Here is an 18741-nt window from a genome sequence, read left to right as displayed (position 1 = left end):
TCAAACCCAGCACATCAGAGGCGGCTTCTCGGATTTCGTCTTGGCAATGTTGCCACTGGTTTTCGATACAATGTGTTGGCGGCAGAGAACTTCGAGAGAGGTTACTTGTAACTCGGTCGGAAAAGCACCTCCCTGTTTTGCCTTAGGTCTGGAAACCCGAGGTGCAACCTTGGCTACAACGAGGAAGTGGACCGAGTCGATGTTAGCTCCTCGGAAAGTTCGGACATCCATGATGCTGTAAGCGTGCCTGGCGTCGATCTCAATATGGAGTTCTGAAGAACTCCGAGTCCCTTTGTTGAGGTGTTGAAAGCGCGTACCGGCTACCATGACGTTTCACCCCGCAGCAAAATCTATGAGCCTAAATCCGTTGTGGAAAGTGTTGTTGTTCAGGCTGTTTTTCCCGATTATTTCACCAAAGATGCCTTCCCTTCCTTGCTTGGCATTAAAATCGCCCACGACAATTTTAGTATCCTAGCTAGGACACTGCTCATATGTTTTGCTAAGTGTTCGAAGAACATATCTTTCGTATTGTCATCCTTCTCTTCTGTGGGGGCGTGCGCGCATATCAGGCTTTTGTTTCCGAATTTAGCATTGATACGGATGGTCATGAGGCGCTCGTTGATGCACCTATAGCTCAAGAATTCTTGCCTAAGTCTGGCTCCAATGACAAAGCCGCATGTAAATAAGCGCTGTTGGTTTTCGCGGTAGCAGCCACTATAGTAAATGTAGCAGTTTTGTATTCTCTTTTTGGCCGGCCCATCCCATCGTATTTCCTGGATTGCGGAATTGCTAATTCTTCGGCCGCACGTGGTGGTCCGTTATGAAAATACTCTTTGAGTAACTGTAAATTATAAAAATGAAAGCTATACGTTTAAAATATAGAGAAGGTGCATCAACGGAATTCAGCTTTTATACGAAAAGCAGAAAAAACCAAAATATGAAACCATGCGATATTCCAATCTGTTCATGAATCACTAAAAGAAACAAGATTTCCATTTAAAAAAAACTGCATTTTCTATTAAAATTACTGTAAGCGTAAATTATGGGACACCCTTAATATTTCCATTGTTTTAAATATTTTCATCCTATAACCACCTATGTAAGTAGTCTTTGACAATTATGGTCCGTTTCTTAACTCATTTCCAGGGAAAGTTGACCCCAAAGCATAAAATTAATTTTCGTATAAAATAATAGAAATAGTCAGTTTGAATAAATTTGGCAAATTGCACTCCTTGAATTTCATATTCGAATGGACTGTCATTATATTTTAACCAAGTCAAAGTCATTTCTTCAATTTACTTCATATGAATTCCCACCAACTACCCCCTCCCCCACCCATAAGTATAATCGATTTTAATGAATGATTCATGTAGAGCTTATTCAGAGATCGCAACCTCAACCATCACCAATGGGCAAAAGTCTATCAAAATATGGACTTGGACTCGGACCTCAACCTGAACCTGGACCTTACTCAATTATAAAAGCTGATTTGCGTTGCAAATGAATGTCCATTCATGGCCCCCCACTCAATGCCATCATTACAATCACAAAGGCTAAAGGCATGGATGATTCTTTAAAAAACACAGAAAACTGAGAATATTAAAAACAACTCGACGTGTCATATTTGTTTTTCATATTAATTTTAATTTTAACATTTAAAAAGATATGAAAGACAGAAACAAATATTTAAAATAAATTGCTTTCGCAATTACGATTGTAATTTATTAATCTTTTGTGGTTTTTGACCCGAACAATAAAAATACAAAATTAAATTGCATTACATTCTCACTATTTATTTACCACCACCGCACCATGACCACCATCATCATCATCATCAGTTCAACCATCAGCTGGCTTGAAGTTAAATGAGAAAAATATAAATAAAAATTCCTTTTTTAATTTTATTCACTCTTGTGGAAAAAATAAAAGAACAAATGTGTTAATGTGTATATTTCTTGTAAAAATGTAAAATTAAAAATTTAAAAAAAAAGAGTAGGTATTTTAAAAACATCTCGCTGATAAACAAATCATCTCTCTCTTTTCGCATGGAAAAGCTTCAAGCCCACCAGAAACTGAACTGAATAAAATCTATACAAAGTAATGTAATGTTCGTCGTCGAGTCGGTCGTATGTACGATTGTACCTTCATCACATTAAAAAATGCACATGAATTCATATACGAATTCAAATCCAGGCAGAAAGTAAACGAAAACACCAGAATTGAGAATTAAATGAATAAATAAATTTAAAAAAAGAAACAGGAATTACCAACAAATAATTGTAAAACTACACGAATTCAGTAATCCATGAAAACCTTGCTAGCCCCTGGTCTTAACTCTTAAAGATATGTAGGTACAACAATGAAGCCCTATACAAACTGCTATAATTGAACACTCTGGGTGTATCCAAGCTTGTAGCTTACTATACCTTACCATCTACCGCCTGGTTGCACGGGGATACCTAAACCTATAGTATACAGAACAGATAGTAAAACTTCACCGAGCTTAAATGTCAAAACAAAAGAAGAAAGTCCACGCGTCATGTATATCAGGTATTAGTCAGATTTTGACTGAGTGAGTAATGTGTGGCATTAAGTTACAATGGTTGCTAAGGGTGTTTTTTCAGAAGGATTGGATGCAAACAGTTTTGCGTATTTCCACCAAAAATAAAAATCCACAAAATGACATCAAGTTCTACAAGTTAAAAAAAAAACTTGAGAGAAAATGATTACAAAAAATTGTGATTACAATTACTTGTAATTGAAATCATCATATACCTTATCAATTACTTTAAAATGGTATTAAATAATCTCAATTTTTATTTTATGAGACCAAACTATTGCGAAAACCTAGCAATATTTCTAAATCTCCTCTTACCTAAAAAACTTAAAAATTAAAAGAAACAAAGCCTGGATTAAATGTAATGAAACAAAAGCTGATAATGACTTGGTAATATAATATGAGCTAAGAAATATTTTTATTGACTATTCAGATGTTTTTTATAATGGCAATATTTTAAATACTGAAACCGACATAAATAATAACCCAAACAACTTTTGGAGCTATGTTAATAGCAAGAGAAATACTGACGGGTATCGAGACTGCATGTCTTTCAACAACGAACTTAGCCATGACTCTGAAAAAATTTCAAATATGTTTGCAAATTTTTTCAAAGATGCTTTCGAAGAAGCGAACTCCTGTCAAACGCCTGAGTCATTGGCCCTCTCGCAAAATTTCCCTCATTTGAATTCAATTACTCTTTGGATCTCTGAAGATGAAATCTTTCGCAAAGCTTCAGAACTTTACGTTTGTTCTAGCCCTGGTCCAGATGGTGTACCTTCATATATTTTGAAAAAATGCGCATCCTATTTATCCTATCCTCTTTTTATTATTTTTAATGAATCGCTCAAATCATCAATTTTTCCTGAAATTTGAAAGAGTTCGTACCTTACAACGATACATAAAAAGGGTACTAAAAGTGAAATAAAAAATGATCGTCCCATGGCAAAACTGTCCGTCATCCCTAAGTTATTTGAGTCTATTATTTGTAAAGTCATATAGTTTAACTGTAAGTCTATAATTTGTGACAGTCAACATGGTTTTGTTCAAACTAAGCCAGCAGCTACTAAAACGGATCAGTTCTTTCAGTTCTATTTGTTTACATTCGTTTGAAAAACGGAAACAAGTTGACTGTGTCTTCCCAGACTTCAGTAAAGCCTTTGATAAATTGTGCCATAAAACATTAACTTCCAAGCTTAAATCCCAAGGCTTTAACAACTTATATAATAGATCATACAGCATAGTTTTTAGGAATGAGCGGTCATCATATTTTTATACCAACTCTGGCGTACCACAAGGTATCCACTTAGGTCCTTTACTTTTATTTTGTACGTTAACGACTTACCTTCTATTATAAAACACTCATCTGTTTTAATTTAGGTTGATTAAAATTTTCAAACGCATTAACTCACTTGACGGCTGTTTACTCGTACAAGATGATCTAAATAGTTTTCACGAATGGTGTTTTATAAATAAGATTTTACTAAACATGGACAAATGCAAATCAATGTGTTTTACACGCAAACAAAATGTTTTGACTTTCAATTATCAATTAGACTCTTCTTATTTGACTAAACTCTCTATTTTCTCTGACCTAAGTATGAATCTTGACTCAGAATTAACTTTTAAAGGGTGATTTTTTTGAGGTTAGGATTTTCATGCATTAGTATTTGAAAGATCACGCGGGATTTCAGACATAGAGTCAAAGAGAAAATGCTCAGTATGCTTTGACATTTCATCATGAATAGACTTACTAACGAGCAACGCTTGCAAATCATTGAATTTTATTACCAAAATCAGTGTTCGGTTCGAAATGTGTTTCGCGCTTTACGTCCGATTTATGGTCTACATAATCGACCAAGTGAGCAAACAATTAAAACGATTGTGACCAAGTTTCGCACTCAGTTTACTTTATTGGACATTAAACCAACCACACGAATGCGTACAGTGCGTACAGAAGAGAATATTGCGTCTGTTTCTGAGAGTGTTGCTGAAGACCATGAAATGTCGATTCGTCGCTGTTCGCAGCAATTGGGTTTGTGTTATTCGACCACATGGAAGATTTTACGCAAAGATCTTGGTGTAAAACCATATAAAATACAGCTCGTGCAAGAACTGAAGCCGAACGATCTGCCACAACGTCGAATTTTCAGTGAATGGGCCCTAGAAAAGTTGGCAGAAAATCCGCTTTTTTATCGACAAATTTTGTTCAGCGATGAGGCTCATTTCTGGTTGAATGGCTACGTAAATAAGCAAAATTGCCGCATTTGGAGTGAAGAGCAACCAGAAGCCGTTCAAGAACTGCCATGCATCCCGAAAAATGCACTGTTTGGTGTGGTTTGTACGCTGGTGGAATCATTGGACCGTATTTTTTCAAAGATGCTGTTGGACGCAACGTTACGGTGAATGGCGATCGCTATCGTTCAATGCTAACAAACTTTTTGTTGCCAAAAATGGAAGAACTGAACTTGGTGGACATGTGGTTTCAACAAGATGGCGCTACATGCCACACAGCTCGCGATTCTATGGCCATTTTGAGGGAAAACTTCGGAGAACAATTCATCTCAAGGAATGGACCGGTAAGTTGGCCACCAAGATCATGCGATTTGACGCCTTTAGACTATTTTTTGTGGGGCTACTTCAAGTCTAAAGTCTACACAAATAAGCCAGCAACTATTCCAGCTTTGGAAGACAACATTTCCGAAGAAAATTCGGGCTATTCCAGCCGAAATGCTCGAAAAAGTTACCCAAAATTGGACTTTCCGAATGGACCACCTAAGACGCAGCCGCGGTCAACATTTAAATGAAATTATCTTCAAAAAGTAAATGTCATGGACCAACATAACGTTTCAAATAAAGAATCGATGAGATTTTATGCGTTTTTTTTTTTTTTAAAGTTCTCAAGCTCTTAAAAAATCACCGTTTATATACTTAATTTTAACTTTTCTCTTATTATTTTTAAGATTGTCGACACTTTGCTGCAGAAATAGAGTAAAATTCATACATATACAAAATATCATTTAAAAATATCCTAAATTCCTTAAGGAACTCTTTAAAAGAGTGCAAGTTACACCGCCATTAAGATTGTTTTGGTTTTTTTCAACCCATTTTCATTGTCGGAACGTTGACCATTCTCAATTATCAAAACTCTTATCTCATCATCTATCAATTGATAAATTGACACTCAAAATGAATGGATAATTCAATCACAATATTTCACACAATCTACATACAACATTCCAGTAACTAAAAATGACAGGCCGAGTAATCCGCGGTCAGCGGAAGATTCTCGGTACGGCCGTAATCTTATTGCGGTTACTTTTTCAAAATTATTTGTTAATAAAAAAGGTATTAAGAATCGGAATTGCTTAAAACTCAAATAAAGTAGCACTTGACGATTTTTTAGTTGTCTTTCCGCAAAAGTGTTAAAACTTGACAATAAGCTCTGAAAGTTGGAACACTACAGCTCTCGAAAAACTTCTAAAAAAACAGCAATTGTGAAATGCTAAATATTTCAAAAAAATGCTGATAAGTCTTAACAGACCCATTGTAATCGTTATCTTCATTCATTCTCTTCTATCGTGGCCGCCAGGGACCGTGAGTGACCAATTTGATATCCGTTTCTCTGCCGAAATATTCAAATTTTAAAGCTAAAAATTTACACCCATAAACTTGAATAATGGCGTAACTGAGCCAACAAACAAAAGACAATTTTTTGAGATCTTTTGAGGGGACTGAACTCAAAAAACAGCGATCAAAATTATTGGTTCCTACATCTTCCTTGTTTCATTTATTTCACTTGAACACCTTTGTAAAAAGCCTTGGCTCAAGCTTAGAAGAGTCATGGCAGAGGTCTTGGTTACAATCCCTGACACTTCCACCTAAAGTTTTTTTTTTACAAGTATTGTCCCTTGCGAAGAATTGACATTTCTTTTAAGAGTTATTCTTGTCATAAAAAGTGCTTCTTCAAATCAGCAATTTGGATTCGGCTTCAAAATGTAGGTCCCCTCCATCCCTGACATGACATCGTATCGCACACAGCAATGGTTATGGGTTGTTACTCCTAAGTCATTAGGCCCTCAACCTAAAAAAATTAAATTAAATTTAATAGCGGATATAAAGCATTATTCTTTCGCTTTAAAATCTTGAGCATACTCTTGAACTCAACTTCCGTCGAACTGTGAAGAACAGAGGTTTCTTCTTTGGCCGTACTTTAAGAATGTGGAATGGTTTAACACACTCTGTCTTTCCTTTTCATTATGCCTTTGTATTTTTAGTATGAGAAAACTATAAAAATAAAAGTTTCGAAATGTTCTGTACTAAATTTCAAGAAAAATGGTTTTATGGTAAAAAGCAAACCTGGCAACCATTATGTGACATTCTTTTCCACCTTTTATAGCAATAATATGCAAAATAGATGCATATGATGATGATACCACATCACATTTCACCTATGAAAGACACACTATTCTGCATATGCAACATGCACCACTGGGTGTAAAGAATCTCTCTCTTGACATGCACCGTTATAAATGTGGACCATCGGGCTTCTAGTCTTTTTCATATTTATAACAACTACATAGCTTTAGCTTCTTCATATAATAAAATATGTTAGGTTATAGCAAGAGCGACAGTTCGAGGTATACAATGTCACCTTTACATAGGGTTAGCTTCTTTTTCACATCGCTAGCTTCACGATGATGCTAAAGCTGATGATGATGATGATGGTGATGGATTCTTCGAACATGATATCGTGTTTCTTGAAAATATGAATAAAATAGAAGATGAGTTTCATTCGCTCGTAGATAGGAGTAAGAGTACGATGATGGTTTTGGTGTTCCAAACATGGAGCCATATGTTGTACAGGTATACGTACGGAATTAGATCATTCCCTGAACTAGTTAACGCTTTTGGCTTTGACTTTCTCATTAAAATTCTTGTCTTTTAGGAACTCTGCTGTATATGAGTATTTTATGTATAGAAAATATTAAATTCATGTTTTCCTTATCCCCATTTCTCTTCCACTCCTTGGCTTATAGTCGTGAGTAAGTTGGTGGTATATGTTTGGGATTTGAAATTAATTGGCTGTTATGACCCGCACTGTGCATGGTTGCAGATATGTTGTGCAGAAGTTTTAGACTCTGACTTCATGTAGAAGACCTCCCGTTCTCATTCTATTTCGACTGCCATATGTGTATACAAACTCTGAAAGTGAGTTCGTGCTTGAACTACTCAAGTAGGTTATTTCATTTTGGTCCTTTCCGTTTCCACCAAACTTAAGTAACACACAATAACGGAAACATTATGACGATATGTTGTGTTTCCTCTGCATACATACATATATAAGCTTAAGCTCTAATACATATATATTGTATAATAAACCTTTTGATTAAGAGTCCTTTATATGTTTGTACATTAGAATGATTCAAAAAAAAAATATCTTCGATTTTCAATGGAACTAGGGTTTTGGTAAGAGCTGAGTGAAATAAGGCTCTAGACCAAATGTCTTCTAATTCTTTGTTTGCTAACTCAAAAACTTGTTATATTCAAATCATAAAAGTGACTGTTTCTTAAAAAAATTAAATGGTTTTTAAAAAAAGCGTTAACATGTTTTCTAATTTTTGCACTCCTTGAAAAGTTGTCTGGGTTTTAAGTATAGTTCATATCAAATACCGTAGTTTTCATATCATCTGCTTAAATTATCAGAAATGAAATTATTTATGAAAATTTTTGAAGTCCTTTTTTAAATGGTCATTCAAATATCTGTAGGAAAGTAGCATTTGAAACTTCAAGAAGTTTTCATATTATGCAACAAAAAATATCAATCTAAAAAGCTGAAACTTGGAGTAGAAGCTATAGTAGCACCCAAAATCGGTGATGTTTTAGTTTTTTTTTTTGAATCAGTCTAATGTGTACATATGTTTGGAAAGGAGGACGAGAAAACGTGTATGATGTTTCCTTATTCGCATATTAGAAAATTGCAGCAGTAGAACATTGATTGCAACGAAACGTGACTTCATTTTATTTTTTGACTTTGTAGAATTGTTGGAGCGCAGTAGAATTTTTGTTTAAACAAAACAAAATAATACAAAAAAATAGTAACTGCTACATGAGTTTATATAGTTTTAAGTTATGGATGGTACAGTCGGGTTTCTGGAAATACACACAAAACTAATTCAGTTAAAAATCATCTAGTGTAGATTTTTACTGAACAAAAGAACTGGAAATACTTCCATATTTGAAAATGTATATTATTTGGACCGAAAGATAAAAAAAAGAGTTTTCCATTTTACTATTGTTTGAAGGTTCCTTGGGACAAAAGTTTAAAAAGTTAATTCTTTTGGCAAATAACAAACAACAACAAGACTTCTAAGTCTTTAGAACAATTAACATGGATATAAAAACAAGTTGCAAAATACGAAATGCTTGTTTTGGTTAAAAGTAGTGAAAGTTGTATATTTCTTCCTTAAAGTGAGTTAACATTTTAAATAAAGCGACAAGAGACCATTTTTGCTTTGAACATTCAGAGCTTCAAATTTGTGTTTCTTTTTTCGTTCTGAATGTGGTCTAAAGCTTGTTCAGAGCACGTTCTTTGAGAACACAAGCATCAGATTCATCCTCATTCTCACTTTTTTTTTAAATAAATGAATTGCTCGTTAGATTATTTTTCCTTTTTCATTTTTAAATTTAATTTTGAACCTTAATATCTTCTGTAGGAGACAATGACAAGTAATTCGACAAATTTCAAATAGTGACATCTAAGTATGTTTCTATAATAGTTCTGAACTTTGAAAAAAAAAACGCTATGTTCGTAGAGTATTCAGAGCGTGTTTGATATGCTCGGTCTTTAACATTCTTTTATGAGCTTAAACAGATTTAAGTTCTGGGAAAAATTAGACAGTTATTAGTTCCACAATTTCTGATTTTCAACTCATGGCTTTCAGAAAAGTCTTTGGCAAAGATCAACGATAGAATTATTAAAAATGAGCTCCAATCCTCATATCACATAAAGATGAAACAGGTTCAATGCGGCTGAAGACGTGATAAGCGCAGTTACGCCAACATATGTGCTATAGTAGAATTCTCCATAGAACAACTAAAGAGGTCGCTGATTTTCAAAGCTAAAAATAACACCCGGTGAAAGATGTTTCTCTGCTGATAGAAGAAACATTTTGCTTTGATTTTAAGACGTTTATTCCACAGCAAAGTGCTGTAACAACAGGTTGATATAGGTACCAAGACCAAAGCACTGAAGAACAACAAAGTAGTAGGACTAGTCGACATTCTCGCAGAATTGTTGCAATCAACGCCATCATCAAGCTAATTGCTGTTACCACTCATAGAAGCAGCATGAGTTGCTGAACACTTCCTCTAACACTTATCGCTGAAGAAGCTGGATTCAGCACTAGATCCATCTGCATTGATAACATCAACACCTTGCAAATCATCATCGAGCAAAGCATTGAATATCGATTACTGCTTCATTTGCTGCTCATCGTTTTCGAGAAAAGCGTTAAGAGGTAGTTTATTTGTTTGCAAAGGAGGAATATTCCGGAAAAAACTAATTTCTATTGTAAAGGTGACTTAAAGGGGTCCGAAGGACGTGTACTAAAGTAGGGTCAGAAAATGGTGTGTCACCAATTCTGATCTAATTGGTTATTAATGATGTGCTGCGGGCAGACTTCACAGAAACGAAGGAGTAAGATAGGCTTTTGCAACATACAAGAAGCATCTGGACTAGGCAGACGATGTATTCTTCCTATCAAATGATAACAAGCTGAAATCGTTGGCGTTAAAAATCAATATGTTAAAAATTAAAGTGTGATACTCCCACCTCCTCCCCCCCCTGTTCCCGTGAATGTGGAAGCAAACAAGATATTTCTAGAAGTGTTCGGGATGTTGTCCAATAGTTGGACGAAAAACCCTCTCAACTTGAAGAAAAAAACTACGACTGTTTCGCTGAGACGTGGAATCAGTACTTTTAGAAGGATGAAACAACGATTCCCAGGGAAAACTGAAGAATAGATGCCTACGAAACATCTTAAACATCAGTATCAATGACACTTTTTTGAAACATTTTATAAACATTTAAAAACATTACGGAAACATAGAAACATTTCTGAAATGATTCCGAAATGCTTAAAAAATATCAAAGGTATTAGTTAGAGTTGATTGGACACATTCTTTGAAAAGGTTATAGTGGAATCCAATCACTCAGGAAAGCTCTGGCTCGAAAACGCAAGAATTACCTAGGAGAATTCTTCTTTAACATTCTAAACGATCTTAATCATATCGGTATAATCAGCCTCAAGATTCATGTGGTATCACAATGGGCCATTAAACGGCCTAAGTGTGTCCGTTTCCATCTTGGACAGCCACTATAACATAACACACATACACAACATAGAAGACCGAGAATCACGTGCAGAAGAAGAGGAATTGTCAAGATTGGAAAAGAGCTGGAAGGAGCTTAAGCACATCTCCAGAAATCCAACAAAATATTGTAAAGAGTAGTTAAGACCTAGACCGAATGGCATAAATCTTTGAAATTAGGGAATTAGCTAAAACATATAGCCGGAAACAGCATACGAAAGTGCTTAAGAATAGTTGAAGCCCAATGTACCGCTTAGGATTATCTACGGACCTTATAGTCTTCTAGGGGCTAAGTAAGTAATTGAAATTTCTGATAAGGTTTAATTTTTTCCAAATGTTACTTTTAAAGGTTTCTTCCCTGATTCCCATTTGTATTTAACCTTAATATGAATAAAATCGTTGAATCTCTGTTATCAAAGCTTATAAGGAAAAATAATGGAATTCCTCTTGATTTATTACAAATAACTGAAACAGGCATCCAATCTATGTTTCTATAACAAACTTTCCATCAGTTATGTGGTTAACCAGGCCAATATTTCGAACAACATACGCATAGCAAAAATACCCCTTGTAGTGTTGATATTTATTTAACACTTTGGATAAAACTACATTATTCCTGCTAAAACTTTATCCAATGTTTATCTTTGAAATCTTTGCACAATTCTAAGCAAAAACACAACACCAAATACACTGCAACCAAATTTCACTGTCAATAAAACTTAACCAACTTAACAATAAACGTCAACGAACGAGGCCTATAATTCATTCGCATACGTCTTCAAACCATTTCGTATATATCGAGCTTTAAGTCGTTAAATATAGACTTCCCCTTCTCGTTCGTCGATATTCAATCAATCCAAACTAAATTCAAAAGACTATATAAAACCCAACACCCCTCCCATGCGGATTTATATCAATAAAACAAAATAACAACAATAAAAATCCTCATCCTTCGTCGTCGTTGTAGTCGTCATAAATCCATGCCGAAACTTTTCTTCAAAGTCCGGAAATATCGTCATCATACCATCATACCGTAGAATTTACTACACAACTGTTTGCTGCAATGGAAGTCCCATGTTTCCGGGACCGGGCGAGAGTTGACGAGTTAATGGCCGCTTTGCTTCTGTCACTCACACCACTCGATGGTGGTGGCGCTGCTGCTGTTGCTACTTTAGCATTCTCCCTTTCGCCGCACAGCGCCTCCTAGGGGGAATTTGTGACAAAACTTTGTTATTGTGAATATGTCATATGCAGATAGCGCACAAAAATTCAAAGCCATGAATCACAATCCCTTGGCCTGGCATAAAGAGAAAAATAACTCAACTATAGTCGACTTCCATTAGGGAAATTGGTCTTTTACTTGAAAAAGAAAACGCAACATCAAAAACAGAGTTTCCCCCCATCATAAAAGGGTTAACGTAGACTTTTTATTTGGGGGTTGGTAAAGTAACTTTAAATGGTTTCCTCTATATACATTACCCTGACCAGGGTGTAAAACTTTGAAAACAACAACATTTTAGAGGCAGGGGACATTTTTGAAATCGCCAAGCGACGATATAGCCGCTTAAAATTTTACACACACAAAATCATCTGTCCCAAAATGTGTCCCAAACCAAAGAGGAGCTCCATGTTAATTACGTTTACGACAAACGGCAATTTCATGCTAAAGCTTATCTCTTTTTTGTGTAAATGACTTTGTCGATTTTAATTAAACCTATAATCACCGAAATTTTGGTTGTCCTTGCGTCCGTCCGTGTCGCTCGTGTCGTTGTTGTTATTATTATTGAAACATTATATTATTTTTATGTCATCATGAAAAAAAAAGTTCAATATGGTTAGGTTTTAGATTATATACTTAAAAAGCCATTCCCAATAAAAATAAATTAAAAAGTCTTCTAAACATAAACAGGAGCCGGAGCAGGAGCCGGAACAGGAAACGACAAAAAGAGAGAAAGATAGAGAGAGAGGGAAATGAGGGTGGTTGAAGGCAAAACTTTTGGTACCTAATTGACTTTTGTTTGTTTTTGAATTTGGATTTCCAATTGTTTTCATTTTCATTTCATTGTTTTTTTTTCGATGAAGACAATGACAATGGTTTGGCTAGGTATAGATTTTATTGAGTATTTTTAATTGCTTTGGTGATATCTGGCGATGGTGATGATAATGATAGAAATACCTATTGCTATAGGTACTTAAAGGGTGGTTAAATTTTAAGGGTCGATGTTGAATGTGAACCACACCTAAACGTCAAACTTTTATCAGCATTTTATTTGACATTTCTTAATTTCATACTAACTCAATTTTCCATGGTATATAGAAAATAGACAATCAAGCAACGGGTTAAAGTTATTCAAAGCTTATTATGAAAATGGGCGTTCAAATCAAAATGATTTATTTCGGTCAATTTAATCGTCCAAATGCGTCATGTGATTTGACACTGTTGGATCTGAAAGAAAAGTTCTACGTCAATAAGCCCGCAACAGTTGGAGAGCTTAAGGATTGGATAATTCGGCGGATTACGGCAAAGAACCTCAAATATGCCTCAGTGTCATCGAAAAGTTGAACTATCGGATAGAGGTGTGCCGCCGAGGTCTTGGTGAACATTTGGCCGATGTTTCGTTCCATACATAATTGAACCATACCAATTTTATCAAAATGTAAAATAATGGCAACAATTTCCTAAATAATTTGTGTTTTATTAAAAATCTACAACGGCCCCTAAAATTTAACCACCCTTTATAACCTACCTACCTAACCTCTATATACAGTTTGAGGTAGGCACCTTCGATTTATGTATAGGTAAAAGAAATAAAACGATTTTTTTTTATTTTTATTTTATTTTGGTATCATTGAAAGGAAATAATAATTGAACTTTTCGATAAAAGCTTCTGGCTATTTCTTTGTTTTTTTTTTAGATTTTTGCTTGAAGGTTGATTTTGTATGTGAAAGAGTCTGAATTTGTCAGCGGGAAGAACGACAAAGGAAGAAATTCAATTAAATTGTGTGCGTGGATTGTTAGATTGATTTTAGTTTTTTTTAAAGGAGGGGAAGTAAATTTATTAATAATAATTTTTAGCAAAGATAAATGTCACGAAAATTGGTCTATTTATATTTATTTAACATCTTTTATTTTTTGTCTATTTATAGCTACTGAAATTCGTTGTCAGGAAAAGTCCAAAGGTGGTTTGAGCTATGAAGTTATTCTTGCTGAACCAGCACCTAATGTTACACTGCCAAAACGTCCAGTTACACCAGGCAGGAGTGTTTCCGTTGAAGAAATTGAAAAGAAATTAAAGGAGGCCGAGGAGAGACGTATTGTAAGTATAAATTATAAAAATACTTTTACCTAAACCGGGATGAAATTGAACAATTGCACATAATTTGATATGAGCTATACAAATAAAGGGTTTTTTGTAGAGGTATATAACTTTATTTGACATGAAATTTACCTTATTCGAAAGATAATCATCTAGAATTATAAATATGATTTTTGGGAAATAAACGCCACAAATGGCTCGAATGCAGTCCAATCTGGAAGTTCTATTTTTGATAACTTTTTCCAAAATTTGCGGTGAATACTCTCCTCCACGTGATCAATCGTATCGTATCGATATATTCCCACAGAAAATAATCAAAGGGCGTTGAATCACACTTCAAGGTCAATTCACGGGTCCATAACATGAAACTATTTAGTTACTAAATGTTCCCTTCAATAATTCAGTTGTGCCATGAATTGAGAATAGCCAAAAGATCCTCATGGAGATCCTTCTGTAGCTCAATAGAAGAATTCTCGGAGGCATCAAGGATAAGAAAGATTCTCTAGACAAATCCAACCAAGCCTAGTTGTATTTAAAACTCAGATGGTACATGAATTAACTCTGACGAAGAAACGTTAAATCTGCTACTAGACACCCACTTCATATATAGTTCCAAATCCGTTAATACAACAAACCGTCCTAGGTCGGGTATAAACTTAACTTTTCCCCAAGGTCTTGATACAAATGAAAAATTGATATGGGCTCTGAATAATTTCGAACCTTATAAATCTCCATGTCCAGATCAAATCATACCAACTTTGCCCATCATTGTGAAGATCTTCAAAAGTTGTCTAGATCTGGTCTATATACCTCAGCGATGGAGAGATGTAAAGGTAGTTTTCATTCCCAATGCGGGCAAATGCTCGCATGTCAACCCTAAAGATCTAAGACCTATTAGCCTATCATCATTCATTCTCAAAACTCTGGAACGATTGATTGATATCCATGTACGTATTAGCATTGATAAGAGACTATCGATGTCTCAGCATGCTTACTGCAAAGGGAAATTGGTAGAAACAGCCTTGCACACTCTGGTAAGAACTATCGAATACTTCCTAGAGCAAAAGGAATATACTATGGTGGCCTTCCTGGATATTGAGGGCGCTTTCAACAACGTTGACACATCCGCTATCACTTTTGCTATGATGACCCTAAATGTCGAATACTCACTCTGTGAGTTGATTAATCTAATGCTACAAAGCAGAATCATCAACTCTAAGATGAGGGATTTTCGTATGAAAAGGTCTTTCGGTGGTGGAGAACATCCTAATACACTGAATGACCGCCTCCAAAACGCACTCAATATGCTCACTAGATGGGCTGATCACTGCGGACTTAGTATTAATCCTCAAAAACCAGATCTAGTCCTTTTTACACGGCAATACAAGATCCCAGTAATTGTACCTCCTTCAATAAAAGGTGTACCACTTATTTTTACCAATGAAGCCAAATATCTTCCAAAAATCTAATATTCAGGAAAGAGTTAAAAAAAGCTACAGCAGCTCTTTTCAAGAAAGCCATAGAAAGCAAATGGGGTTTTCAACCTCGCATAACTTACCCTGAAATTTTAGCGATCAAAGAGGTTCTCTCCTGGCTAAGAGAAGACGTGATATCAACTTCTGATATCCGCATCTTCTCTGACAGTCAGGCTGCTATTAAATCTCTTGACGGTGTCTTAACCAAATCTCAAACGGCCCTTGATTGTCGATGGTCTCTTTTGGAGATGGCGCAGCAATTTAACATTCACCTTTGTTGGGTGCCGGGCCACAGAGACATCACAGGAAATTGCAGAGCCGAAGAACTCGGTAAAAATGAAACCGTCATACCTATTTCACCGATAGCTACATGTAAATTTCTGCTAAAAGAAACAGCTCTTACGATAACAAACTTTAGGTGGCACAATTTAAAAACGTGCGCAGCCACAAATCTCATATGGCTTTCACTGGACCTAAAGACTTGTTATCTCAAAGCAGACTTCATATTAGCTCCCTTATAGGTGTCCTTACGGGAAACTGTCTTAGAGGCAGACACGCAATACGACTTGGTTTAGCCTCAAATGACTTCTGCAGGAGCTGTATGGACGAGGAAGAAGAGGAAACAATCTCTCATCTTCTCTGCACTAGCCCTGCTCTTTCACTAAGACGCGAACTTCGACTGGGGGACTACTCTTTTGATAATCCCAGTGATCTAGCTAAAAAAGATATCAAATATCCTCTTCGCTTTATAAAAAGCTCAAAATGGTTCGATTAGTACGAAGTATTCTCTAGATTCATGTGTAATCACAATGGGCCTTTTCTTTTGGCCTAAATGCGTGGATTCTGAATCTGCAGCCACTTTTCCCTAACTTAACATAACTTTAATTTTCAAAATAAATTTTGACAATTTGGAAGCCTGTCTCAGGTCTCTAAAGTCACCGCTAAAAATAGTTTTGGCAACTTAAAGAGTTTCAAACAAACTCTGAAATTTCAAACTTTAGCCGCAAAGAGGGTTGCAAACACTTTCTTATGCAAACAAATTTTGATTTTTTACTCGTAGGTGTGTTTACTAAGTCAAAAGTCAAGCATAATAGAGACCAGAGAAACTCTTCCATTTTGAAAAAGGATTTTTTCCTTAGAATATTTTTTAAAATAAAGTAAGAACTGTCAGTTTCATCATTCAATATCAGTCAGTATACCTAGTAATATTTTTTTTTGATACGACATTTCTGAATTTTGGCGTAACGATATTAAAAGTTGGTTTGGGTAGTATGACGTTTTATTTGAGCTTTAAAACGTTTTCTTAGTGATATTTTTTACGACGTTTCTCTTGTTGATCCTTATGTCATTTTATGATTTGAGTTGTATGTCGTTGAGTGATAAGACATAACTTCCCGAAACTAACGTTAAAGAATTTTCCCATTGGAGAGCAAATTTGAACTAAACTATTGCTAAGGGTTTATCATTTTACTAAGTAGCAATTTTCAAAATATTGAGCAATCTAAGTACTTACTTACTTACTTAAGTTCTTCAGTCCTGTGTGAACTAGGGCAGAGGGCCTCACCCAACAAACTTCTCCATCTATCTCGGTCCCTAGCTAGATGTCTCCAGTTTCGCGCTCCAAGTTGGTCACTTTCCACTTGTGCGCGCCACCTGACTCGCGGTTTTCCTCTTCTGCGCTTTGCTGTGGGTGTTGATTCGAAGCATTGGTTTCTATGCGCTCTACGTAACCCAGCCATCTTAGTCGTTGGACTTTTACAATTCTGGCTAAGTCTACGTCGCTGTACAGCCGACAGCCCGTACAGCTCGTCGTTCCATCTTCTCCTTCACTCCCCTTCTATGCATATGGGACCGTAGATCACACGAAGAACTTTTCTCTCGAAACGACCCAAGGTGCTTTCATCTGCTTTTGTCATAGTCCATGCTTCTGCACCGTATAGCAGGACGGGGATGATAAGGGTCTTATATAGCGACACTTTGGTCCTTCGAAAGAGGACTTTACCTCTCAATTGCTTTCTTAGCCCAAAGAAACAGCGGTTAGCAAGAGTTATTCTGCGTTTGATCTCAGCGCTGGTGTTGTTTTCTGCGTTTACAGCGGAGCCTAGGTAGACGAGGTCCTTGACTACCTCAAAGTTACGTCTGTCCTTGGTGACGTTTAGGCCGAGAAGTCGGTGTTGTGGTCCTTTCTTGACGACAGCATGTACTTTGTTATGCCCTCATTAACCGTTAAACCCATTTTCGCCGCCTCTGCCTCAATTCGCACTAAAGCCCCATTGACATCACGCTGAGTTCTTCCGATTATGTCAATGTCATCAGCATATGTTAGTAATTTAACAGACTTTTGAAAGATAGTGCCTCTAGTGTTGACGTGTGAGCTCTGCACTATTCTTTCAAGCCCGATGTTAGAAAAATCACATGACAGCGCATCACTTTGTCTAAAACCTTTTTTAACATCGAAAGGTTCCGTTAAGTTGTTTCCAACCTTTATGGACCAACGTGAATTGTCCATGGTAATCCTTCACAAACGGACGAGTTTGGCAAGGATGGTAAAACTGGACATGGCTCTCTACAGCTCGTTCCTGTATATGCTGTCATATGCGGCCTTGAAATCGATGAAAAGATAATATTGGGTGTCGATTTGTTGTTCTTGGGTTTTTCCCAGGATCTGCCGTAATGTAAATATTCGATCGACTGTGGACTTTCCTGGTCTAAAACCACACTGATAAGGATGTTGACGATGGGCCTTAAACGTTTACATATTACGGCAGAGAAGATTTTATAGACGATGTTAAGTAGACTGATTCGTCTATAGTTGGTGCAGTTGAGAGGGTCTCCTTTTTTCAGGATCGGGCAAATAATACTGAGGTTCCATTCATCGGGCAAGAGAATTTTTCTACGAAAATGACAGATGTCATATAAATTTAAAAACATTGCTTAAAGTTAAAATAGTAATTTCGTTATTTTAAATTTAGCAAAATGTTAACAGTAAGTGCGAGTAAGTGTACAAATCGTTCTTAAT

The 18741-nt window shown here is 35.9% G+C and overlaps 1 protein-coding gene across 5 annotated transcripts in view; it reads left to right on the top strand.

Moving 5' to 3' along the window:
• LOC129953971 (stathmin) overlaps positions 1-18741 on the top strand; it is a 408077-nt gene that overhangs the window by 371024 nt on the left and 18312 nt on the right. For all 5 annotated transcript variants that reach the window (XM_056067542.1, XM_056067541.1, XM_056067540.1 and 2 more), the window contains one exon: positions 14078-14247. In XM_056067542.1, coding sequence (XP_055923517.1) covers positions 14078-14247 — 170 coding nt within the window. The remainder of the gene's footprint in view (positions 1-14077; positions 14248-18741) is intronic.

This window comes from Eupeodes corollae, chromosome 1 (genome assembly GCF_945859685.1).
Source record: "Eupeodes corollae chromosome 1, idEupCoro1.1, whole genome shotgun sequence".
Taxonomy (NCBI): Eukaryota; Metazoa; Arthropoda; class Insecta; order Diptera; family Syrphidae; genus Eupeodes; species Eupeodes corollae.
The sequence above is the reverse complement of the archived record's forward strand: the minus strand, read 5'-3'. Positions and strand labels throughout refer to the sequence as shown.